This window comes from Chanodichthys erythropterus, chromosome 9, assembly GCF_024489055.1.
Source record: "Chanodichthys erythropterus isolate Z2021 chromosome 9, ASM2448905v1, whole genome shotgun sequence".
NCBI classification, from domain to species: domain Eukaryota; kingdom Metazoa; phylum Chordata; class Actinopteri; order Cypriniformes; family Xenocyprididae; genus Chanodichthys; species Chanodichthys erythropterus.
The window spans coordinates 9,501,623-9,528,425 of NC_090229.1; the positions used below are offsets into that span (position 1 = coordinate 9,501,623).

Genomic DNA, 26,803 nt, shown 5'->3' on the forward strand with positions numbered 1-26,803 from the left:
AGTTATTTATATGAATGCACCTTTAAGCTTTGTACTGTACATTTAACCCACATTGACCCATTTTTTCATTGATGCAGGACAAGCACGCTCTACTGGATGTCACCCCTAAAGCTGTGGACACCCTGAACTACACGCAGTGGTACCCCATAGTCATCTTCTTCAGCCCGGATAGCAAACATGGGGTGAAGGCGATGAGACAGAGGGTCATCCCCAGCTCTAACCGCAGTGCCCGCAAACTCTACGATCAGGCTCTGAAGCTCAGGAAAACCTGCTCACACCTGTTTACCGGTCAGTCCTGGGGGTCCAGACACCTCATATAAAAAACTGTCAGCGTTTGCTCACAGTTATGTTGTTTCATACCTGTGTGACTTTCTCTCTGAAAGGTTATTTTGCAGAAATTTACATTATTTATTTTATTTAATTAAAGGTTTTCTTCAGCGTTTTTAGTATGAACAAGCAGATTAAAATATGACTGTTTAATGAAATAATTAAATACCAAAATCAGGGGAATTGCAGTAAAGAGTAGCTATCAAATATTGTGATTGGCACATATCAATGAAATCTGACAATGACACAGTTACCAGTTCGAAAATCACCAAATGATTGAAAGTAGCTGATGGAAACACAGTGAAATAAACAGATCCTAGAGAACAGTTGACCCAAATCGAAATGTTTTGATTTCCTCTCTCTCTCTCTCTGTCTCCCTCCTCCATCTGTCTGTTAGCTGTTATCGATCTGAACTCGGCTAATGATGCCTGGTACGGCAGTTTGAAGGAGACCATACGAGACCAGCAGACCCACGCTGTGTGGGTCTCAGAGGGGAAGGTAAAAACAATGGATGATATAGTTCTCCACCACCTTCTATCCACTCTGAAACAAAACCTTCTCTTAAAGTCAACATGAAACACTGTTTACAACCTATTTTGCTTCTGCCATCAAAAAAATTTTAAAAATATTTTTAAAAATACACCACTTTACTTGATTGTGATATTGAGACAAAAGGAAACTAAAAATTTAAATTTAAAATATTTAAAGGGTCATGAACTGCATTTTTTTATTTTTTATTTATTATATTCTCTGAGGTCCTCTCATTATATTATCAAGATTTTTACATTAAAAAAAATTATTTAGAAGTAATAAGCTATTTTTTATCCTGTTTTTGACCCTCTCTTTCAAACACTCCGTTTTGATGGGCGTGCCGCATTCAAGACTTGGAAGTAAACGCCCACTGCTATGATTGGCTAAGAGTTTTGCATATTAAAATAAGTAAGTACTTGGAGTTACCACAGTTATAATTGACTGAGAATGGATGACTTCCGGTGTTTCATGTAAACAGAATTATGAATGAATGTACCATTGTTTGTCACACTGTCATTCTTAAAGGCTATTCATAGTTAATCATTTTCGATAAAGTGAAAAATGTATGCATTGTCATTTGTAGTGTCGTATTTTAAATAAAATGAAGCGTGTTGTACTGATGACACAACAGAAGATGTCGCTCACTGACGCTTTTATTCAGGATTACAGTGAATGACTTCCATCAAAACAATAACAAAAGCAGCATTCTCTACGTGCTTTCTTCTGCATCCGGGAATCCCCCAAATTAACACACCAAAGGGTAAGTTCACCCAAAAATGAAAATTCTGTCATTAATTACTCACACTCGTTCCACATCTGTAAGAACACAAATTAAGATATTTTTAATGAAATCTGAGAGCTTTCTGTCCCTCCATAGAGATCCAACGCAATGACCACTTTTGAAGGTCCAGAAAAGTAGTAAAGACATTATTAAAGTACTCCATGTGACTCCAGTAGTTTAGCCTCAGTTTTACGAAGTAACTTGAGTGCTTTGTTTGCACAAGAAAACACAATTTACCACTTTTATTTACAGAATAATATTATCCAAAGTGTGTTCACGCAACAATGTCAGCTCTTGTGTGAACACTAAACGCATGAGTTATGGTGCTCTCATGAACATTTGCGCATATGCATTGTGTTGACACACAAGTCTACACAACATGTGTCATGATGCTCTCGTGAATAAATATTTTCATAAATAAAGTGGTAAACTATGTTTTTTTATTGTATGCAAACAAAGCACTCACATTGCTTCACAAAATTGAGGTTAAACATGGATTACTTTAATGATGTCTTTACTAACTTTCTGGGGCTTCAAAAGTGGTAGTTGTGTTTGATCACTATGGAGGGACCGAAACCTCTCAGATTTCAATTTAAAAGATCTTCTTGTCTTACTGATGTGGAACGACACAATGGTGAGTAATTAATGACAGAATTTTAGTTTTTGGGTAAACTAACCCTTTAAAAATGAAAGAACAGCAAATCACAACTATTCAGTTTGACTGTGGAGCTACGGTATAAATACTCAGCACATATCAAGTGATCTGTAACGGACACAGCAATAGTGACACATGGTAAAACATTGCTGCACTTTGTGTGTTGCGACATTGCTGTCAGATCCAATGTAGTTGGCACTGCATCTTTTATTTACAGTCTCTCTGAAAAGCCTGTGTCAGGCTGTCTGTGAACTTGTTTAAAAAGGAATCTGCAGTAAAATTAAGCGAACACGAACAAACAGTGTCTTACTGATGTGATCCGACTGGAACTTCGTTAAAAATAAAGTTTATCCATGCTTTCTTAATGTTAGGATCACAAGGATGGCAATGCAGAGACTGTTTTTCTACAACTTGGCCCTTTATAATGTCTTGTAATCCTCAGAGGCATCTCTATTGTTTTGTTGCTGGAGTAATCCTGTGTTTGCGTCTCGTATTTACTACTACATGAGATGTGAGAATTGATGGGCAGGGCTAAAGTAGGCGTTGACTTTCTACTGCAGTGGCAGTCTTTCGTTGCACTACTACGTAATAATGTGACAAAATCTGAAACAAGTCATTTTCTGAGCTTGGTTTAAATAAAAGCATTTTTGAGTTTTGAATTCTGAAACTTTTATAGTACAATGACCTCTTACATGTCAAAAGATCAAGGAAAAATTTATTTCTCAATTCATGACCCTTTTAATATGTTAAAAAAATAGTAAAATACTATTTTAGTATTACATTTTTATCTAAAATGTTAACACACAAGATGAATCATGGACAGTACATTAAAACCAGGGCTGTGCAGTAAAAACTCCATTATGGTTTCATGTTAACTTTAATGCAACATCTCTTTACTTTAAGACTCCTTCATTCACATTTTCCCACTTTATCTTTTCCAGTATTCCTCAATGTTTCCCTTACAGTTAAACCCATAGTTTACCTGCTAATGCATGTTTTCCTTTTCTGATGGTAGTCATTCCTCCTGTTTTTCTGTGCTTTTACTGTTCATCATTCTTCAGTGGTGCTCTACAGCTTTCGTTCTGTTTTGTTTTTGTGTTTTCTTTTGTTTTCACTCCTCTCTGTACACAAGATCCATCATGTGTCTCTTTTAGCTGGACGGGACGGAGGGGGACCTTGACGTTCACGACGACCGCATGTCGTATCTCTCGGCGATGAGCGCTGACTATCTCAGCATGGACAGCCGGCTGACCAGCGACTACGAAGACACGGCAGACGAGGGCGGGACTTACACAGATAACGAAGCGGACGAGCCGCTCGACCGCCAGCGGGTGTCGGCCATTAGCCGCTCCTCTGAGCCAGTTATGCCAGAGGAGGTTAGCACACGCACGCATGTATAACATATCTACAGGGTTCTTACGATCATGGAAAACCTGTGGCCAGTTGCATAAACTGCTTAGACTTGGTCTTAGAAGTTAATCATCTAATTTTTTCTTCAAGACTGGTCCTAACTTTTTAAGGTCAGTTAAATAAAAAGGTAGATCGGTCTAATTTAAATTGGATAAGTAAGCCTGATTACACCTTGGTTAACTGCTAGTTATTCAAACTAGTTCTTAAGACACAGTCTTAACATAGTGGCTAAGTTTATGCAACTGGCCCCTGGAAATATCAGGGAATGTGCGCATACCTCCACACACATGCATGCATACTAATTCCAAAACGTTGTTGGCTATTTATCATGCCCGAAGACATGTATGGACACATTCATCCCTCACAGTGATGGCAAACTGTATGCAAATACATTGACATCTACACACTTAAACATGCTTGATGCGAAGGCATCCCTCACAGTTGCCTGGATCAGCAGAAAGTCAGCTGTGTGTTAGAAGAAAGACAGCAGAGGTCAAGTCAGCAGGGAAATATATTTTCATATTGAGAATAAGACACCAGCGCACACTTGTTATGCATGCATTACATGCTGTAAATGTAAGACAATGAGTTTACATGGCAAATCGTGGAATTAATGTTTTTGAGGAAAAAAAAAGCAAGTGCATCTGTAAATGCAAAAAGCAGACTCTTCTGCCCCCTTCTGTTAGATGTTGGACCTACAACATTACTCATAACTAAATGTTTACTAAATTATGATAATTCCAGAAAATTTACATCATTAAGGATATGAAAAACCTGGAAGTATCATTAACTAAAGTCAGTGTTGTTAACTAAAACTAGAGTCATTTTCATTAATTGAAATGAAGCTGAAATGAAATATAATTATTAAATGGAAAAACTTGAACTTTAAAATTCTTAAACTAAAATTAGAAATGTCTTGGCAACTAACTGAAATAAGTTGAAGTACTAAAATTATTAAAACTGAATATATATATATATACACACACACACACACACACTGGCATGAAAAAGTATGCAAACCCCTTGCAGAATCTGTGAAATTTAGAATTTTTTTAATAAAATAAGAGGGATAATAAAAAATACATGTTATTTTTTGTTTAGTACTGTCCTGAGTAAGATATTTTACATAAAAAAATGTTTGCATTTAGTTCACAAGACAAAACAATAGCTGAATTTATTCAAATAACCGCATTCATAAGTATGTGAACCATTGATTCTCAATATGTCCTAAAATGTCCTGAGCAGTTAAACTGAGCTCTGTTCTTCAGAAAATTCCTACAGGTCCTGCAGATTCATCAGTTTTCAAGCATTTCAAGCACTAGGATTTTGAGATCTGTGTTTTCACACTGAGGACAATTGAGGGACTCAAACTCAACTATTAAAAAAGGTTCAAACATTCACTGATGCTCCAGAAGGAAACACGATGCATTAAGAGTCGGGGTGTGAAAACTTTTGAACAGGATGAAGATGTCACAATTTTTCTTATTATATTTAAATATCATTGTTTTTCATTTAGTACTGCCCTTCGGAACCAACAGAAGATACTTGTTTCCCGGGAGAAAAATTAAGTACAATTTACCTTGATATTTGAATTCAAAAGTTTTCATCCCTCGGCTCTTAATGCGTCGTGTTTCCTTCTGGAGCATCAGTGAATGTTTGAACCTTTTTTAATAGTTGAGTTTGAGTCCTTCGGTTGTCCTCAGTATGAAAAGACGGATCTCAAAATCATACAGCCACTGCTGGAAAGGGTTCAAATATGCAAAAATGCTTGAAAACTGATGAATCTGCAGGAGCTGGAGGAATTTTCTGAAGAACAGAGCTAAGTTTAACTGCTCAGAACAAACAAGAGACTCATGAACAACCATCACAAAACAAAAAAAGTGGATCATCAGGTAACCACACACAGTATTGAGAATCAATGCTTCACATACTTATGAATGGGGTTATTTTAATAAATTCAGTTATTGTTTTGTCTTGTGAACTAAATGCAAACATCTTTTATGTAAAATATCTTACTCAGGACAGTACTAAACAAAAAATAACATGTATTTTTTTATTATCCCTCTTATTTTATTAAAATAATTCTCATTTTCACAGATTCTGCAAGGGGTTCACATACTTTTTCATGCCACTGTGTGTATGTATATATATATGACTAAGGGACACAACAGAAGTACAAAAACTTAAACAAATATTACAAACTGATGCAAAATATTAATAAATACTATAACATTATATAAATAATACTAAAATAATATTGCAGGGATTTTTTGTAATATTATGGAAATTGTGTTTTAAAAGGCCTAGACAAGACATGAAAATGAATTTTTTTTAAAATAATTACAAAAAAATAACCTTATACATTTAAACACTTATAAATAATGTGGCAATTTTACGGATGGATGAATGAATGAATGAATGCATTCCCCTGCCTAGTCTACTTTCTATGTTATCTGAATTCTCCCCTCCCCCCTCCAGATCCTCAGGAAGTCCAGCCCAGAGATTCGAGGTCGTATCCGTAGAGTGGGCAGCAGAGAGATGCTGACTGAGGCTAGTCCCCCCTTTATGTCCACCTTCCTGCCTGACCCCGCGAAGGTGAGCTCATGTCATGCTCCCCAATGGCTTTCCTTTCTTAAAAACACCATTTATCATTTACAAGATATTAAACTAAATGTCAAAAGAGAAAAAAAAAATGCATATAGTGGACACAAGTAATTTTTGGACACATATGTCACCCTTTAAATAGATATTTTATAATGTGAAGCAGTGGCATGCATCCATTTTTAAGTGCCTTAATACTTTGTAGAGACTCTAAACTTTGCAGTAAAGATGATAAACTCACTCTAACACAACTCCTGCCCTGACTAAACCCACATTCATGCAGAAGAACGGCCTGATTTGGCGCAACCATTTTTCCAGCAGTTCAGAATCATCTCGAAGCAGCTCAATGGCTCATTGTGGTACGCTGTAGAGCCGAGATCTGTGTTGTGCCGAAATATTGGTGAAATAACTAGTGTAGTTTACTTGAAAGCAACAGACATGTATACTGTAACCTTGATGTAAAGAAAACAATTGGTAATTGGTGGTAAAGTAGTTTGATAACCATTTACAATAAGGTTCAACTTGATATTGTTAGTTAATTAAAAGGTAATTTTTTCAGCATTTTTTATCTAGGTTAGTGTAAATTTATACATATATTTATAACTAAAATATTAGTACTTTTGTTTTTTCAGAATACATTAATGATTGATTTATATGTTAAAAATGTATTAATATTTGTAAAAAAATATTGTTAGTTTGTGACAAAGTTATTTAGGATTATTTATATACTATACTATTTATTATTTTTAGATTTTTGGTTTTCATTTTATGTACTTCTGTCATTTTTATTAGTTTTTGATGTTTTTTTTTTTAATATTTCTATTTATCTTTAATTTATTTTTATTTCAGTTTTAGTTTTTTTTTTCAGTTTTTCATCTAATATTTATATTTTATTTTATTTCAGCTTTATTTCAGTTAATGTAAATGATTTTTAATAATTTTAATGAACAATAATTGGTTCATGATACCTAATGTATTAACTCATGTTAAAAAATTGCACCTTATTGTAAAGTGTTAATTGTAGTTTTAGTGTTTTGTTAGTGTCTATAGAAAAACTGGCACAGTTTAGGAGATTTTACTAGTAGTGTTGCTTAAGTAGGTTTTGTGTTTGGAATCATGGATCTCAATGTGAAAATACAGCGATGTCAGCCCTGAGTAGATGCAGTAAATCTCAGTTTAATCCAGTGCTATAACTGGCCTTTACCTGTAGTTTTAAGGCCAATTCACACTGCATCGACTGACACAGACCAACGCCGACAGTCACTAGATTACAGCACATCACTTCTGCATTCTAACTCTGATTCAGCATGTTCATTCGGCAAAAACAAGCTCCAACAGACTCCAACAGGGGTAACACTCGATCCGACAAAACCCAACAAAGTTTCTGTTGCCATCTATTGGTGTGGTGTGAATTGGCCTTAAAGGTATAGTTCACCAAAAAATGAAAATTATGTCATTATTTACTCACCCTCAAGCCATCCTAGGTGTATATGACTATCTTCTTTCAGACAAACACAATCAGAGATGATAAAAATATCCTCTTCCAAGCTTTATAATGGTATTGAATGGTGCTCACTATTTTGAATCCCAAAAAAGTGCATCCATCCATCATAAAAGTAATCCACATGGCTCCAAGGGCTTAATAAAGGCCTTCTGAAGTTAAGCAATGGGTTTTGGTTAAAAAAAAAAAAAAAGGATGTTGAATGTAGGTGAGAGTAGACGCCTCTCACGGTTCAAACAAATAGGGCTGGGCAACAAACTCAAGCTCCTCTTCTCTTATATCAAAATCCTCTGACATTTGTCTTTAAAAGTTCTCATTTTAGACTGTTGAGATTTCAATACGTCATGCGTTGCGTCAGAGGTTACGCTTCCGCCGTAACTCAACTTGCGTATGGATGTTTGCCGGAAGCTGGTTATTATAGTTTATAAAGTTATAAATATGGATATTTTTCTTACAAAAACCCATCACTTCAGAAGACCTTTATTAACCCCCTGGAGCTGTATGATGGATGCACTTTTTTGGGCTTCAAAATCGTGAGCACCATTCACTACCATTATAAAATTTGGGAGAGCCAGTATATTTTTTAACATAATATAGAAGATAGTCATATACAGCTAGGATGGCTTGAGGGTGAGTAAATCATGGGATAATTATTTTTTTGGGTGAACTATCCCTTTAAGAAGAGGTTAACCCATGGTGTAGTGTTGTGAAGCATTTCGTTTCTATTCTCTAACACACATATTCAAATGTGTTTCAGGTAAAAATGCTGTCTCAAGTCGAGGTGTCGCGGGGGCAGTACGACCCCTCTCGAAACTACGACTCTCGCTCAAGCAGCCCCGCAAGCAGCGAGCACCCGCGCAGCCAGGACTCTCCGGCAAAAAACAAGCCCCTGCCTCCCCCACCCGCACTTAAACCTAACTTTGCATCCCGCAGCTCCAGGGGCCTCGTAAACAGCCCCCCGATACGGGACAGTGAACCCCTGGTGGACAGTCCTGACGATCCTTCACAGAGATCTTTCCGGGGCAAAGTGAAGGCCTTCGAGCAGATGGATCACTTCGCCCGGACACAAAGAGTTCTGGAGATCCAAGAGGCCCAGAACGCCAGGGTGAGTTTTCATCATCTTTAGGCTTTGCATGAAGTACAAAATAAACAAGGTTTTCCCTACTGTAGGAACATGTATGTTTTAAACACATTTTCTGTCCTATTTTGTCTACCGTTGCTTGCCAATCACTTGTGCTTTGCTCTTTAAAGTGTCTCTTGCACTTGTCATCCAGTAGCTTGGCATCTATCTAGAATAATTCCAGAAACGTGACCTACATGTCATCAAAATAAAGTATTCAAGTAAGCAATTCTGATGCCTTCATATTGTCTGTTTTCAGCTGGAGATTGCTCAGAAGCATCCAGACATCTATGCCGTCCCCATGAAGTCTCAGAAACTGGACCACAGCAGGCCACAGCCTATCGGGTAAGAATCTGGTTTAGGTCTGAAGGTGTGGTCACATTAGTGAAAAAGTTCTATTGTGTAGCGAAGTATGAAGCACAGCTCACATACTTTCAAACCAAGCAGATTTTTGTTGGTCAACATGCCGAATTTGCATGACCAACTCGAACTCGTTGTGAAATCTGCATGGGGAAATCCTACACCCTCGCATGAAATTCCCAGAACAATGGAAAATGTGACCTCACCTTAAAGGGACAGTTCACCCTTAAGACTTTTGTTCATCATAAAATAAATCCATATGAATTGAGCAGTTTAATCCAAGTCTGAAGAGTTGATGGGCCCCACCGACTTCCATAGTCATTTTTTCCATACTTTGGAAGTCAATGGGGCCCATTAAAGTATCAAATAAAACTCTCTGATAATTTACTCACCTCCATGTCATCCAAGATGTTCATGTCTTTCTTTCTTCAGTTGAAAAGAAATAAACGTTTTTGATTAAAATATTCCAGGATTATTCTTCTTATAGTGGACTTCAATGGACTCCAAACAGTTGAAGGTCAAAATTACAGTTTCATTGCAGCTTCAAAGGGCTTTAAACGATACCAGATGAGGAATAAGGGTCTTATCTAGCGAAACGATTGGCCATTTTCTAAAAAAATACAACTGTATATGCTTTATAAACACAAATGACTGCCTTGCACGTGCTTACGCTGTATGTCACACGCCTTCCCTATTCTACTTACGGAAAAAAACGGAACTGGTGCTGCGTTCATTCCATAAGTAGAATAGGGAAGGCGTAGGACATACAGCGTAAGCGTTTTGAAGAATGCGGAAAGCGGAAGCACGTGCAAGGCGATCATTTGAGTTTATAAAGCATATACAGTTGTATTTTTTTTCGAAAATGACAGATCGTTTCGCTAGATAAGACCCTTATTCCTCGTCTGGCATCGTTTAAAGCTCTTTGAAGCTACACTGAAACTGTCATTTTGACCTTCAACCGTTTGGAGTCCATTGAAGTCCACTGTGTGGAGAAAAATCCTGGAATGTTTTCATCAAAAACCTTAATTTCTTTTTGACTGAAGAAAGAAATCAGGAAAATTTTATTTGAAAGTGGACTGATCCTTTAACTGTTTAGTTACCCATATTCTCCAAAATATCGTCTTCTGTTTTCAGCAGAAGAAAGAAATTAATTCAGGAACAACTTGAGGATGAATAAATGACAGATTTTTGGGTGAACTATCCCTTTCAGTGTGAAAAAGTGTGCTCAGTCTTTCACTGATCTTGCTCCGTTTGCATTGCGTCCAGCTCCAGTGCGCGACCAGAGCCCCAGACGCCTCCTTGCAAGCTGCCATACACAGAGAGCCGCCCGCTCGGCCTTGGCGAGGAGCCCGGGGAGGAGTTTCGACAGCAGCTGGCGGATCAGACCAAGCGCGGCTATTACACCACCACACAAAAGTATCAGGACACTGAGCTGTAGAGTTCCTCTGCTTCGGCTCACCGCACAGCTTCACCATTCCACCGGGGCGCCGCCCTGCACCAAAACTGCTGCTGACTTGGAAGTCCCATTTGCTTTTAAGTTTCCCACGCGTATATTTGTCTTTTTCACTTCAAAGAAGTTCAACTTTCTGTCCGTGTGGATAGAATCTTATTTTTCAAATATATATATATTTGCATTTTTGTTTCCCTCTGTGTGATTCCAGAACCATGTTTTCTTGCCTATGCAATTTTTTCAGTTTCTGCGACGCTACAGAAACGTCTTTCTCTCTCTCTCTCTCTTTGCTCCATGAAAACCTTAAACCCGTCGTGTGCTACAAACCAGCTTTTTGTTACTTTCTTTTTATAAGCCTGAAGCAAAACTGTTTTAAAACGTCACTCTCTTTAAGGTTTGTACTATCTTTGCATTCCTTCATTTCTGATCATGTGTGTTATACGATGTAAGACAATACACTGGATTTTGTTACAACATTTTGAAGTGCCTTTTACTTTACAAATAATGTTGGAGGTTTGTGGACTTGACAATCCAGCCCTCTGGACAATATATTTGCTGCTTACAGCTCCAAGGAAAAACAGGGAAAAAGTCAACAACACCAAAACCCTTAATGCGCCCGTATCCTCAGTGTAGCGACAGCAACCACAAATGAGTTTCCAAAGGGACACTTCACAATTCAGGTCGATGCTGGTTGGTTCGAGTGATTGGAACTGCTGTTGTCACGGTTTGTCTTATTTCAGCCCCACTGCATTACGTTTTTAACACGCTTGATTGTACATTAGTCCGCTTTACCTCCACGTATCGGTTCAAAGTGCTTCTAAAACTCGTGGATTATATTTTGATGGCTTTCACTGTGTGTGAGAGTCACACACTGAGAGAATTTTCCCTGGACATTTATGTTCAGGTCTACTGTGGAATTTCACTCTACTACACCAAATAAAATAAACTATATTGACATTCTTGGCTTAGTTGTGTGTGTTTTTTTTTTTTTTTAATAATCAAACAGGAAGTGTCTTGGAATCCATCACACAGTGGGCTATAAATAAAATGGATCAATTTTTATACAATTAAAAGGATAGATCATCCAAAATGATAATTCTAAATTGAAAATCAAACCCCTACTAGCATCAAATTAGCATGACTGGTCTGTTATATACAGAATAAAGATGACTGTGTTTTACTGAGATTTCCCATCTGTGTGGTATAAGCAATGGAAATTAATTCTGTCGTGGAACGCAGTAGTTGTATTGGGTCCAGTGAGTCGGCTCTTGTCCAGCACGGTGTTGAAGCCGTTTTCTCTATACATGCCACTTTTCAGAAGATGCTCTGAAAACTTCCGACGACTTCCTTTAAAGGTTGTCTGGAAAACAAACAGTGGGTGTAAATACTAATGTGTGAATAATCTTATCAATAGGGCAGTGTGTGCTGTATACTTGCCGGCATTTCATGAACTGTTGGTTTTTTGCTTCCATATGTTTGATTTGTTGTTTGGTACAGAGGGTTGATCATTTTTTGGCTGAAAAGTATAAAGAGGCTTATTAGAATAATTACTGATATTTTAATTTGGTCACACTTTTGATTAGGGTCCAATTCTCACTATTAACTACAACTTTTGCCTCAGTAAACTCCTAATTACTGTTTATTAATAGTAAGTTAGTTGTTAAGCTTAGGTATTGGGTAGGATTAAGGGATGTAGAATAATGTCATGCAGAATAAGGCAATAATATGTGCTTTATAAGTACTAATAAACCGCTAATACCCTAGTAATAAGCATGTTGGGAGAATTGGACCCTAAAGTTTATCTTCAACCCTAATTAAACATGAAACGGCTAATAAAGGTCTTTGGGTTTACTAGAAACTTCCTTGGTACACCAGGAGCAGGACTGAACTAAATACTATCATATATGTGTATATATATATATATATATATATATATATATATATATATATATATATATATATATATATATATATATATATATATATATATATATATATATATATATATGTATATATACACACACACACACACTGGTCTCCAAACTACGAAAACATATATTATATAAACAGTTTATACATGGAAAAAAACCTTACATTTTCGATTCATCCAAATATCCAGCATTAGCAGCTGTCTAACCTAAACTGGGTTCTGATTGGTTCATTGTATTCTAAACTTAATTGGCAATTAATTGTTGAAGCTATTAAGGTGTGCTGACCCAAAAATCTTTTACAAACCTGGGCCAAGATTAAACCAGTAACCAGGAATCACAGCTGGCAAAGGGGCATGTCTGACTTTGACATGGTTATATTGCCATTATTATTCAATCAAAATGAAAATTATTATTGCTGGTCTTCAATGATGATGTCAAGTTACTTTAATGTATTTGCACCAAAAAATAAGGATTTATGCTGATATCATCCAAAACCACACTTTGCCAGGGATGTTTCCAAACTTTTGGAGGGCATCTTAGTATATATATATATATATATATATATATATATATATATATATATATATATCAGGGATGCAAACAGGTAAGGGGGGAAAAAGGTGAGAACATCGCGTGGGGCATGCTGGTCCATGCTGGTCCTATGCTGGTGGACCATGCGTGGGGCATGCATCGCACGATATGTTTTTTTTAAAAAATATTTGCTTTACATGCTCATTTGTAGTAACTTTAAAGGGATAGTTCACCCAAAAATGAAAATTGAAGATGTTTATCTGCTTACCCCTAGTGCATCCAAGATGTAGGTGACTTTGTTTCTTCAGTAGAACACAAATGATGATTTTAACTCCAACCGTTGCAGTCTGTCAGTCAAATTACGCGTTTTCTGACCTCACCAACTGGATGTGCATAGTGGTGTTTTAGAGGAAAAAAATTATATAAATACTGTTCGGTTTCTCGCACAACCGATCGTTTCGTGTCTTAGGACATCAATGTGTCGTCACAAGCCGCAGGGTTTAATTTGGATTTGTCTGTGCATGTTTTTTTTTTACTCTTATAGACGAAGTTCCCATTGACATGCATTATACGACTGACAGACTGCAACGGTTGCAGTTAAAAATGATCATTTGTGTTCTACTGAAGAAACAAAGTCACCTACATCTTGGATGCCCTGGAGGTAAGCAGATAAACATCAAATTTTCATTTTTAGGTGAACTATCCCTTTAAGGGATTCTTTATTTATTTTTAATACCATATATATCCAAAATTGTAATGCAGGATATTTAAGACAATATTGGCATATTAGATGGCAACACTGAGCTAAACTGCAAACTGTTTGCCATCTCTCTTCACCATTCCCACATCTCAGACCTCAAATACATAACATATTCTCCTTTAAAGACATCACTTTTTAAAGTAAGAGTAAAGGAAACAATGTATAGTACTTACTGAAACAACAAAGTAACGTTAGCTTGTAACACCCCCCACCCCCATAAAAACACTTTCTCATTGGATCTATGCAAATCCTATAAGTGACCTATAGTATTTTGATCTCAAAAAGGTGAGTTGTCACTGAAAGGTGAGGAGTTTGCATCTATGATTATATATATATATATATATATATATATATATATATATATATATATATATATATATATACACACAGAAATTAATTAATTAGGTTCTGATTTAGGTCACACATGGTGCACTGCGGCTACATGACTCTTCTCACCTGTATCCTCTGAAACACTCCGGATTATTAAAGCGCGTTGGTAAGTTTTCATCCACTTTGTACACATCGCTTGTCTTTATTTCAAATGTGTCACTAGATAACACTTCAGGCTCCATCCTTGTCCCTTCATCTGCAGAATGATCGTCCATGTTTCCGTTTGTGTCGACGCTCACACTTTTTACATTCCCTGAGAGTGGTTGGTTGCTATCAACACTGTAACTAGGTGGCGTCATGTCCCCCCCCCCCCCCCCCCCCGACCCATCGCTCTGTGTTTATTTGTTAATTTTTTCCCCACAAAATTGGTTTTCAAAGATAGAAAAAAATATCACAATTTCATAAAGTAAAACTATATATAGGCTATATATATCGGTTTCATTTTGTTGTTGTTGTTTTTATGCTATTCTAAAAGTTACTGAAAACTGATTGACTTAAGCAAGTCCGTTGAGATGTCCAAGATGAACCTTATACCAATGATGGCATCATTATATTGTTTAAAACATATCTAAGGTAACTTAAATTTTCATAAAAAATAATTTTCTCAAAAATTAGAAATGTTTTATTATTATTATTATTATTATTATTATTATTGCATTCAAACTTTGACAGAAAATCCATTTTTGTATATAATTTTTATTTAATAAAACATTTTTTAACATTTACACATTTTAAACATTACATATTGCCATTTTATTTGCATCAATTGCATGTTATGATGACGGAATCTGTTTTATTACAAAAGATTATAATTCACGATGTGATGTGCTGTCAGACGTCCACGTGCCTCTCCACCTAGAAAAAAGCAAAAGAAGAACAGATTCAACCATCATTGCTTGTTTACCAAGCTATTTGGACAACAACTTCTAAATCACCCTTAACACATTTACATTTAGTAGATTAGTAGGTTTTTTACATAGAAAATAACATACTATTGATGCTCAGATGTTACTGCTTAATGAACTGCTGCATATCAATACTGCATACAGAAGTGTAATGCTGCATACATACCCTTTATGAACATTTTGAGTTGTCATCCAGAGTGTCATCCGATTTACTTCATTTCATACCTAAAATTAAAACAATACAGTGAGTCCATCATCAAGTTCAGTCTCGTAATGCCAAAGGGAAGCAGGTGTGGGCATGGTTGAGTTTATGCAAGTGAAAAGTGTTAATTTATTCATTCATATTAAAATGTTTCATCTTTATTTATTCGCTTCCAAACCTGGCTTGAGTGTCTCCACGCTGACAAACACACTGCCACGGTGCATTATTACTCACGGTACGAGTTTGAGTCTGGCCTAGCGCGTACCAAAAGTAATAATGGACTGTGAAGCAGTTAAAAGGGCTTCTTTCTTCTCAGCAAGGCATGACATTGTAAAATTAAACCGTTTTTATGGGTTCAAACATGCAGAATTTAAACGTATTTGTGATTTGCTACAATTATGCAGACTTTACCTTTTGCAGACTTCAGAAGTCTTAGTCTTCACTGGTCCCCTTTAGTGCTCTTACTCAGATTCTGAAATCCATGCTGCAGTGAAGGAGTAGAAAAACATGATGTAATACTTTAAAACAAAGCAGTATTGTTAGACTAGAGGCTTCTCTATCAGAAATAACATTGTTCCTCTCTAATATGGATATAAATATATGCACAAAACAAATAATTTAACACTTCAACGCCCTACTTAATATTAAGATTTGCCAACAGAGGGCGCAATTTTAAATAATGTGATCAGCTGACGTAGTGTGATTAAAATCTAAAATGTTGTTAAAATGTATAACAATATTTTAGTAAAATAAAACACTTTAAAACATTCTATAGACCTAATTCTTGTATTAATCAATAAAAAAATTCAAAGAAATATGAAGTTAGGTGATGCATCGCATAGACTGATGCGTTAGCACAACTTCAGGAGTAAAGCCAGTTGCCTGAAATGTTCAACTGAAACATCCTACAATATTTTATGTCTATATATATTGCATACTGTAATGGACTAAAATAGCAACAATAACTTTAAAGCGGCTCCAAAAAGGAATGACAAATTGTTTGTGTGTGACCCAAAATCCTTTGGAAAATTGTTTGTTCAAAACTCTACCTGAAAATTATGGATCTGTTTCCAAATATGTGCTGATCCAGCTGGTGAATCTGAGATATGAGGAGGTCCATAGACGAATGTTTGAGCTCCAGAAGCAGGACTTTACTAACGCAGTCATTGTAGCCTACACCTCTGTCCAGACATGTGTGAAATGCAATGCCTTTGTCGTGTAAGTGGTTCTTTTTATTTAACCTTCCTGTGGAAGTGAGGAATCAGGGTGGTCATTCCCCAAACCGGAATTCCTGTGTGTGTTTGGAACTGATAAAACTGCTGTAAAGAACAAGCTCCATCCTCCTAGAACTGCTGGAGTCTGTCAGTGAAGTCTGAGAAGGATTTTTCATTTTTCTGAAGTGGGAAGTTATGCACACTTAAGCAAATGACTCTTACTACATCTTTTAATTATATATTTTACATAAGCAGGTTTCTTTTAGTTCTGCTTGGGGCTGTTGAAATATCAAAAAATTATAAAAACTGTGCTCCGAAAACATGGTGAACAAGATTTCTCCAAGTAGCTACAACACATTCCTGGATCAACATCTTTGTTGACCCTGGAACAACATTCCAATCAATCAATCAATCAGATTTGAAGGACAAGTTTACAGTTAATGTCAAGTTTAGGCTTACAACAAAGGGTGTTTCTACATCAGTGTTATTCACCCTCTGATTTTAGGGATAAGTTATGGGTAGGGTTAGCTTTAGGAGTTGGGAGGTCTACATTTTCTGACAGGAATGCTGTTCCAGGATCTTACTTGGCAAAATCACGGTGACTTCTAAAACATATGCACGTCCCTGTTGAAAAAAATAGGTAGGTTTTGAAGCTGGTATGCTGGTCCATGCTGGTCCTGGTCCAGTTTAGACCAGCTTAGGACCAGCATGGACCAGCATAGGACCAGCACCATCTTAGAACCATCTTAGGACCAGCAGAGGACCAGCACCAGCTTAGAACCAGCATAGGACCAGCATAGAATCATCATAGGACCATCTTAGGACCAGCATAGGACCATCTTAGGTCCAGCATAAGACCAGCATAGGACCAGCATAGGACCAGCATGGACCAGCATAGGACCATCTTAGGTCCAGCATAGGACCAGCACCAGCTTTGAACTAGCATAGGACCAGCTTAGGACCATCTTAGGACCAGCATGGACCAGCATAGGACCAGCACCATCTTAGAACCAGTATAGGACCAGCATAGGACCATCTTAGGACCAGCATGGACCAGCATAGGACCAGCATAGGACCAGCACCAGCATAGGACCAGCATAGGACCAGCACCATCTTAGAACCAGTATAGGACCAGCATAGGACCATCTTAGGACCAGCATGGACCAGCATAGGACCAGCACCAGCATAGGACCAGCAAAGGACCAGCATAGGACCAGCAAAGGACCAGCACCAGCTTAGAACCAGCATAGGACCAGCAAAGGACCAGCATAGGACCAGCACCAGCTTAGAACCAGCATAGGACCAGCATAGGACTGTTTTAGGACCAGCATATGACCAGCATAGGACCATTTTAGGACCAGCATAGGACCATTTTAGGACCAACATAGAACCAGCACTTGACCAGCATACCAGCTTCAAAACCTACCTTAACCAGCATGTTTTTTTACTTTCCCTTGTTGTATGTCAACAGTTTTATGTCTTATCTACACTAAAAAAACGATGGGTTATTTTTCTACTCAAATGTTGGGTTCAGGTTAATACCTTAGTTTTTGTGTTTGGGCTAGTAGCTGGGTCAATCAGTTGAAACAATACACCCTCCGATGCAACAACAACCCAGCTTCAGAGTTAACGTACACAAAGCGCAGGCTTTTTGAAGAGAGTAGTTCTCAACGCTGCTGAATTGGTGCATTTCTTCGGTAAAATAACAGTTTGTATATGTTTTACTTTGTCTATAAAGTATTTATAGTGCTGTAAATCACTTTATTTTATGCAACACAACATACAGAGATGAGATGTCAGCGAAACGCGTCAGTCAACACGGGTCGTTTCTCATGATGGAAACGCCTTTTCCTTGCATAAATAAACTGATTTTATATAGTCCCTGACAGAATAACAAAACGACTAAATCAGAAGCCAGGACCATAATAACCGTCTGTTTAATAAAAAAAAAAATCGCAAAATATTAACACAGAAAACTATTGAAAATAAAGGAAAAACAAGAGGCCAACATGTTTTAATTTATGCCTGAAGGTTAGCATGAGGAGGGGGAGAGAAATGCAGCATTTCCAGTGTTGGAGGAAACAGGAAGCCGCTGGTGGATGAAGATAGCAGGGCCTGCTTCATCCGAACAATAAAAATCTCACCCGCTCAGGAAAAGGATCTGCGTCAGCAGTGAGTGACAGACTTTAGAAAGACAAAATGGTGCCAAATCCAAAGTGGCGGGAGAAAATCAGTGTTTCACTTACAGACCTCAAGCACAATGGCGTGTTCCTTATATTCCATCGAAAGTAAATTCCACGTCGTTTTAGAATTGCTGTTATGAAACACTTCCGTGGGCATGGTCAAACATTATTTCAGAAATGCAAACCCTCTCCTTAAAACTTTTAACAGACTAGGCACACAGTATGTGGACACTAGACTTAAAGTAGATGTCAATGCATTAGATAACAAAATATCAAACCATTTTTAAAGCAAAACATTTCACAAAAGTAAGTTTGTTAGCTTGTTTTAATATAAAGCAATAGGTTAAGAAATAAGACTAAAAGAATTTGAACACTTTGTAGTTGTCAGAAAATTCATGGAAAATGTACAGGTCGCCTGTGAACCTAGGGAGAGCTGAATTGCACCAGCTGATTAAACATCCAACATGACACAGAAAAGTTAATTCTGAGAAAAGCTCCTGAAGTATTGGTTTGCAGATGCCACACTCTTAAAAGTAAAGGTTCTTTATTGGCATTGATGGTTCCATAAAGAATCTTTAACATCCATGGAAACTTTCCATCACACAAAAGGTTCTTAAAAAAAGGTTCTATAGATTTTTAAAATGTTTGTCAAACTGAGAAAAAACTTTGGTTTTCAAAATAAGGTCTGTGGTAAACAACTTGACCATACTTGGATGTATTGTTCTACAACATCAACTGCACACACTCACACCCCAAACATTCTTATCTAGTTACTTATGTTTTTTAAAAAATTCAAAAATTCGTGATTTTGATGTTGTAGAGCGAAATGTCCAAATATTGTCAAGTTGTGTTTACACACAGCTTATTTTACTTATAAATTGAATTTATACCTTGGTGTTTGGAATGTTTATTGTCCAGTAATGTACACTGTTTCACATCAGTGTTATTTTAGTATTATTTACAGTACAAATTTTCAGTTTTCATTTTAATTTTAGTTTATTGTTTTAGTAATTGACTGTTTTAATATTTTTTGTTTAAAGGTGCCCTAGAACTTTTTTAAAAAAAAGATGTAATATAAGTCTAAGGTGTCCCCTGAATGTGTCTGTGAAGTTTCAGCTCAAAATACCCCATAGATTTTTTAACTGCCTATTTTGGGGCATCATTATAAATGAGCCGATTCAGGGTACGCGGCCCCTTTAAATCTGGTGCTCCACGCCCCAAGAGCTTGCGCTTGCCTTAAACAACATTAAAAAAAGTTCAAACAGCTAATATAACCCTCAAAATGGATCTTTACAAAGTGTTCGTCATGCAGCATGTCTAATCGCGTAATTACAGTGTTTATTTGAATGTTTAAATTTGGTTATGAATGAGTTTGATAGTGCTCCATGGCTAACGGCTAATGCAACACTGTTGGAGAGATTTATAAAGAATGAAGTTGTGTTTATGAATTATACAGACTGCAAGTGTTTAATAATGAAAATAGTGACAGCTCTTGTCTCCGTGAATACAGTAAGAAACGATGGTAACTTTAACCACATTCAACAGTATATTAGCAACATGCAAACTAAACATTTAGAAAGACAATTTACAAATATCACTAAAAATATCATGATATCATGGATCATGTCAGTTATTATTGCTCCATCTGCCATTTTTCGCTATTGTCCTTGCTTGCTTACCTAGTCTGATGATTCAGCTGTGCAGATCCAGACGTATAATGCCTTTCATAATGTTGGGATCATGGGCTGGCATATGCAAATATTGGGGTCATACATATTAATGATCCCGACTGTTACGTAACAGTCGGTGTTATGTTGAGATTCGCCTGTTCTTCAGAGGTCTTTTAAACAAATGAGATTTATATAAGAAGGAGGAAACAATGGAGTTTGAGACTCACTGTATGTCATTTCCATGTACTGAACTCTTGTTATTCAACTATGCCAAGATAAATTCTATTTTTGAATCAAGGGCACCTTTAACTTATTTCAGCCAAGGCAGCTTTTGTCATTTTAAGTCATGTGATATTTATTTTATTTCATCTTTATTTCAATTAACAAATAACTATTTAAATAGTTTTACCAAACAACACTTTTATATACTATTTGTAAAAAGAAGTAGGCAAAATGTAAGCATTCCATTACAAAAGTTATTTTTCCTCCACAACAGCAGGAGGCGCTGAGCAGGTGTATATTTATCCTCAATAACTCTATGCCTGTGTCTGGCCTTTTGGCATTGCCACTTCCTGTTGCCCAACACACCTTATTTACAGTAGATGTGAACATATCCCGCAAAAGCAAACATGGTACCAACCTCTGTTATTACTTCGTTCAGAAACAGACTGCTTCAGATATGTTAAAATGAAAAAAGCTTTTGAGGCAGGAAGTCAGTTCTTGGAGGCTGACGGATGTGTATTGTGGAAAGGCCTTTGTGATATTAGGGTGGGGTGGTCAAACACAGCTTTAAAAAGAAGACGCTATTCAAACTTAATGAACTTGTTTTGAATTCCTCGCCTCCTGAATTGCAAAGCTGAATTCCATCGCTTGGAAATAGAAAGAAGAACAAACAGCGGAAGTGATGCAAGAAATTCTGTTCTTTATCTGGCATTCCCAGTCCTCACCTGCTGAACCAATTGCACCCCCTTTCCCCTCCAAAGCCTCTTCAACTTTGAGCTCTGGAGTAGGAGGAAGCCATTCATCTGAAGCGCTGGGTTCCTGCACCGGATGGTCGAGGATATGACCTGTTACATGGTGCATGAGGGTGTCTTGAGAGTTCTGAGAAGAGGCTGCTCCTGAGATTTTATGTAATGGCGATTGATGTCTGTTATGTTACCAACTCAACAAGTAGAGACTTTTCTATTACTCAATTTAGGCCCATCTTTAGTTTACTCCCAGCACCGTCACAATACTGGATAAAGACGCACATGTGTGCTATTTTTGAACTTTTGCACTGGTGCAATAATCTAACTCCATCAGAACAGATCTTTAAAAAAACCCCTCTACATTCTGTTTGTGTCACAACATCTCTGTTCTTGCTCATACTTGAGTAACTCTTGATCGTATTGTGGCACCCATTCGTCATGCTTTTGTTGTAGCATTTTTCATGAACTTGGGACTTTAGCAAAACAAGCACTTGTACTGTAGTACTGTCAGGCTGAAGGGGCGCTTGATTTGGGATCTGATGACCCCTGGTGGTCACATATTTTCATCAGTGGTTCTCAATTGGTGGGGTCGTGACCTGAAAATGGATGGCAGGTCTATTCTAAAAGGATTGCAGACAGCAGGCTAAAAATAATTCTAATTCTAGTGTTATTAAGTATTATTTATATACTATTATAGTATTTATTAATATTCAAATTGACTTTTATTTTATACTTTTTCATTTTAAGTTTTAGTAATTTTATGTGCCTTTGGCATTTTAGTTTTTTTTTTTTTATATATATATTTCTTTTTAGCTTAAATTTCAATTTTAGTTTGTCATTTTAGTCAAGTCAACATTTTTCATTTTCGTTAGGTTTAAGCTTTTCCATCTCTCTGTGATTTTGCCAAGTAAGACATGTTCCTGGATCAACATATTTTGTTGATCCATATTATATATATATATATACTTTAGGTTTAATCAAACTCTGCTACCATACATTACATGTATAATTTAGCTACATTAGGGACATAAATAGTTTGAATAACATGCAGTAATTGATGCAAGACCACATTAAAGGCACAATATGTATGATTTTTGGATTAAAATATCCAAAAACCGCCAAAATTGTTATATATTTTGTCAACTTGTGTACTTACATTATCCCAAATGTTTCCAAGAATGTTCAAATCCAGAGAAATAAGCAATTTTAACCAGGACACGGACCGTGTCCATGCATCGCCTATCAATGACGTCATACCCGTGTTACTTTGAATTCCGGTTTTATTTTGTAGAAAGCATGGGAACACCAAAAATGCTTTCATACATTATGTGTTTTATTAGACAGGTGAGCAATTGTTTAGATACTCATTTTCTTGATTTACCGCGATTACCATGTTTTACCATGCCTAATATCAATCTAGCTTACTGCAGTGTGCAACAAGTGTCTCGTAGTAGCCGCTGAGCGAACACAAAGTAGCACTATAACAACTTTCACATAAATGTATCTTATTTGATAAAACAGAGCTGCGTTTCCCCACATACTCACGACTGGAAGAAGCGGAAGCGGCGACTGCGGCATAATAAAAGCTCCGCTGCTCTCGAGCCGTGTGTCGCGCTCGTCTCTCATTAGCAATCGCTCCAGTGACCTTGTTCCACTCCAGCGGCTTTCAGCCACACCCTGCTTCATACTACAGTAATGTTAATAAATCTTTAATACATTAGCTCATGCATGAATACGATTTCTGTCTGAGTCTCTTTGGATTCTTTTCCACCGGCTGTAGACGTGAAGACAACACATCCCATGATTCCACGAAATCAAGGTTTTAAATAAGCGACCTCTAGTGGTGAAAAACTACTTATTGTGCCTTTAAATACTTTGTTACAAAAAACAATACTGGATGTAAAATCAAGGTTCAGAACTAAAGTTAGATGATAAAGAGTTAGATGATAAACAGGACAAATAGAAACATTTTAAAATGACCTTTAATTTGTTAAACTTCTACATAAAAACTGCCCAGTTCGACAGACATACAATTTTGACTTTTACAATATGAATGATTTGATAACTGAAATAAAACTCAACTCATTGTCTACTATACTGGTTAGCATTTGCAAAAAAGTCACAAGCCTTTCACACTTTATTTGGCAGTTTTATGTTTATGAGGTCTTCGAAGGAAGGGATCCAGCAAGTTCAAAAGCACAATATACAGAAAAACACAGACATTTCAGCACTGCAGTAGTGTTTCTTCATCAATGGATATGACAGTATTCGTCATGTTCAGAACCTATTATTGAAGAGCAGCCCAAATCTATTCTGAATGAGGTAAATACTTGCGTTTAACATCAAAAATGAAATCAGAATGATATTGACAGGGTCCAAAATTAACAAAAACCAGCCAAAACACAGTTTGGTTCCTACGACAATGGTATTATTGAGCTTTTTTCTTCCGTTTTATATGGCTAGAAGAAAGTGCAGGTCGCTGTGTAAAAGAACAAAGACCCGTTGTGAATTTGTTTTGGTGCAAGAAATATAACACTAGAAATCTTTATTAATGGTGTTACATATTTTATATGTCTTTGAATCACATTTGATTCACTTTTATCAGATAAAACCAGCAAGTTTTACCGAGTTAACCATTTATTATTCTTCGTAGTTACCAGCCAACTAGCAAATAACATTTACTCACCAAAGCCTGTTTTTACATGCATGTGGCTCTCGGTGACTGTTAATCTTGGACCCTGGATATCAATCATTCAGAGAGACTCAAAAAAAGAATCTAAAACGGTGTAAACAATTCAAAAGAATAACTTAGGGGGATGTGTAGAGACAAGACCATGCATATCTTTTCCAAAAGAAATAAAACACTCAAGATAAAATAGAGAAGAAAAAAAAAAACAGGCACAAACACAATTCAAAAAGCTTAAGTTCAACCATCATAAGTCGAAGGCTTGAACTTTATGGAGACTTGGACCCCCTAAGACTGGCACACACACAGAGACAGGGCAAGCATGCATGCGTCGAAACACAGCACCAGCTGAGGACCACCATCAACATCTACTGGACTGCACCACTACAGCTACACCATACACAGCCACATCCACTGCGCTGACAGAGAGAGAGAGAGAGAGAGAGAGAGAGAGAGAATGGAAGGAAAAGAGCAGAAGAAGAGAGAAAAAGAGGCTGATCACTTTTCTTAATGCCAATTAAAGTTACAATTATTAATAGAGGACATCTGGGATTTCATGTACTGATTCAGATGGAATCCAATTATTTATGTAAAAGTTCCGTTCACACGGATCTCTGAAAACAGTGAAATATCAGGCAAATAACTACTTTAAGAGATCCGTGTGAACGGTGTTTGTTTTGACAACATTGTGTTTTTGAAGAGTTTCACCAGTTTTTTAGAAATAAAACAAAGATTACTGGAGTACGTTTAACAAGAAAATACTTTTTTAGGGTGTGTTTACATGAAAACGATGTACTAAAAATGGAAAAGTTTTTCTTTTGTTGTCTGTATGTGAAACTTTTCAAAAACACAATGTTGTCAAAACAAACACCGGTCACACGGATCTCTGAAAACAGTGAAATATCAGGCCAGTAGTTGGTGAGGTCACTTTGTAAAGAAACACTACTCCCCTATAGACTGAATACGTATTAAGCATGTGCATGACATCACTGCTTTCACAATCTTGCGGTTTTGTAGTTTACACAGAGACGATAATGGTATAATTTTCAAAAACTAAATTATGAGAAAAAAGTCGTTAAATTACGAGAACAAATTTGTTCTCATAATTTAACGACTTTTTTCTCATAATTTAATGAATTTATTCTCAACATTTTATCTCGACTTTTTTCTTGAAATTTAACATTTTTCTCATAATTTAACGAATTTGTTCTCGTAATTTAACGTCTTTTTCTCGTAATTTAATGACTTTATTCTCAACATTTTATGTTGACTTTTTTCTTGAAATTTAATGAGTTTTTTCTCGTAATTTAATGAGTTTATTCTCAACATTTTATCTCGACTTTTTTCTTGAAATTTAACGACATTTTTCTTATAATTTAACGAATTTGTTCTCGTAATTTTATGACTTTTTTTCTCATAATTTAACGAGTTTATTCTCAACATTTTATCTCGACTTTTTTCTTGAAATTTAACGAGTTTTTTCTCGTAATTTAATGAGTTTATTCTCAACATTTTTTTTTTTTTTTTATTATTGCTTGGCCCTAATCCTCTTCCGTAAATTAGAGTTAATTGTTTCACAATAAATCTTACATTTTTTTTCAGAGTATGAGTGGCTTCTTTTTTTTAAGTCAGTATTTGTGATTTCTTTCTCACTCCAGGGTTAGTATCAACTATCTTGAATCGGCTAACTAACCATTTACCTAGAAACTTGGCAAAAATTCTAAATTATCAATAAAGGTCTACCAGGCAGTGCAATGAGACACTTAGCCTTAAGGCCTGTCACACCAAGAACGATAACTATATAACTATAAAGATAAGTTCTAAAAATTGTTCAAAATATAAAATAATAGCAGAGTCCACACCACAAATGTAACAATAATAATGGAGACAGGAACAATATCATTGGAATCACATTCAGAGCATTTAAAGCAGCAGATGGCAAAACTGCAGCACGCTTAAATTAAACAAAAAGATATTGTTGGTGTGGACACCAGTGTAGTTATTGTTATAGTTATCTTTATAGCTATTGTTCTTTAGTGTGATCGGGCCTTTGGTTGGAGTACTTATGAAACAATAATATACCGTAAATTGCAGACCAGATGAAATTTGACTTCCCAAGTTAGCCGATAAACATAGGTAATTTGCTCTTTATTATGGAAGTGTTTGATTCGGACGGAATTAAAAAAAAATCTGTGAAACACTAATTTACCTAACCAGACTAGCCCATCAAAACAGGGCTACAGATGCAGAAAAATATGAAAAGAACAAAGACAAAGAGGTGGTGAAACAGAGAGAGTTTGAGACAGCAAACAGAAGAGGAGGTGAGAAAGAGAGCGAGAGAAAGAAGGGAGCAGCTGTGGCGTGTGTGTGCACATCGCAGGAAGAAAGTGTGAATGAGTGAGTGAGTGAGTGAGTGAGGTGACACTTCTTTCTTCTCTGGGAGGAAAGAGTAAAGAACCAGAAAAGATGCTTACCACTTCACCTGCCATAGAGAACTATTCATCTACAACAGCACCTCACACAAAATGTAGGGGATGATTATGCATTCATTATAATAATAATAATAACAACCATATTCGCATTTCCTGATGGAAACACCAGTGCTTGCAAGGCAGCAAAACAACAGT

General features: G+C 36.6%; 2 protein-coding genes and 1 long non-coding RNA gene across 5 annotated transcripts in view; 1 reads left to right on the top strand and 2 right to left on the bottom strand.

Annotated features, from left to right (window-relative positions):
• The window catches only part of LOC137026891 (tight junction protein ZO-2-like), an 83,034-nt gene extending 71,351 nt beyond the window's left edge, over positions 1-11,683 (top strand). The window contains exons 17-23 of one of the 3 annotated variants that reach the window (XM_067394498.1): positions 78-288; positions 725-825; positions 3,449-3,670; positions 6,183-6,299; positions 8,564-8,911; positions 9,186-9,271; positions 10,553-11,682. In XM_067394498.1, the coding sequence (XP_067250599.1) occupies positions 78-288; positions 725-825; positions 3,449-3,670; positions 6,183-6,299; positions 8,564-8,911; positions 9,186-9,271; positions 10,553-10,724 (1,257 nt within the window). In that variant the 3' untranslated portion in view covers positions 10,725-11,682. Of the gene's footprint in view, positions 1-77; positions 289-724; positions 826-3,448; positions 3,671-6,182; positions 6,300-8,563; positions 8,912-9,185; positions 9,272-10,552 lie in introns of all 3 variants that reach the window. The other 2 variants (XM_067394499.1, XM_067394500.1) reach the window with 2 other exon arrangements.
• Positions 11,684-11,882: 199 nt separating this feature from the next.
• On the bottom strand, positions 11,883-14,589 carry pierce1 (piercer of microtubule wall 1). The gene is made up of 3 exons (XM_067394503.1): positions 14,415-14,589; positions 12,174-12,252; positions 11,883-12,096 (listed from the first exon to the last, which is right to left on the bottom strand). The coding sequence occupies exons 1-3, from the start codon at positions 14,561-14,563 to the stop codon at positions 11,914-11,916; spliced, it is 411 nt and encodes a 136-aa protein (XP_067250604.1). The 5' UTR covers positions 14,564-14,589; the 3' UTR covers positions 11,883-11,913.
• Positions 14,590-15,026: 437 nt separating this feature from the next.
• Positions 15,027-16,672, bottom strand: LOC137026253 (uncharacterized). The gene is made up of 4 exons (XR_010895864.1): positions 16,505-16,672; positions 15,867-15,939; positions 15,420-15,478; positions 15,027-15,203 (listed from the first exon to the last, which is right to left on the bottom strand). It is a non-coding gene; the product is annotated as an uncharacterized lncRNA (long non-coding RNA).
• Positions 16,673-26,803: the final 10,131 nt, after the last annotated feature.

Excerpts from the sequence above, each read along its gene's own strand:
- pierce1 (XM_067394503.1), bottom strand. The coding sequence starts at position 14,563 with ATGGACGATCATTCTGCAGATGAAGGGACAAGGATGGAGCCTGAAGTG. Across the intron at positions 12,253-14,414 it reads GAGTGTTTCAGAGGATACAG|CCAAAAAATGATCAACCCTC; the intron begins GTGAGAAGAGTC and ends TATACTTTTCAG. Across the intron at positions 12,097-12,173 it reads CAACAGTTCATGAAATGCCG|ACAACCTTTAAAGGAAGTCG; the intron begins GCAAGTATACAG and ends TTTGTTTTCCAG.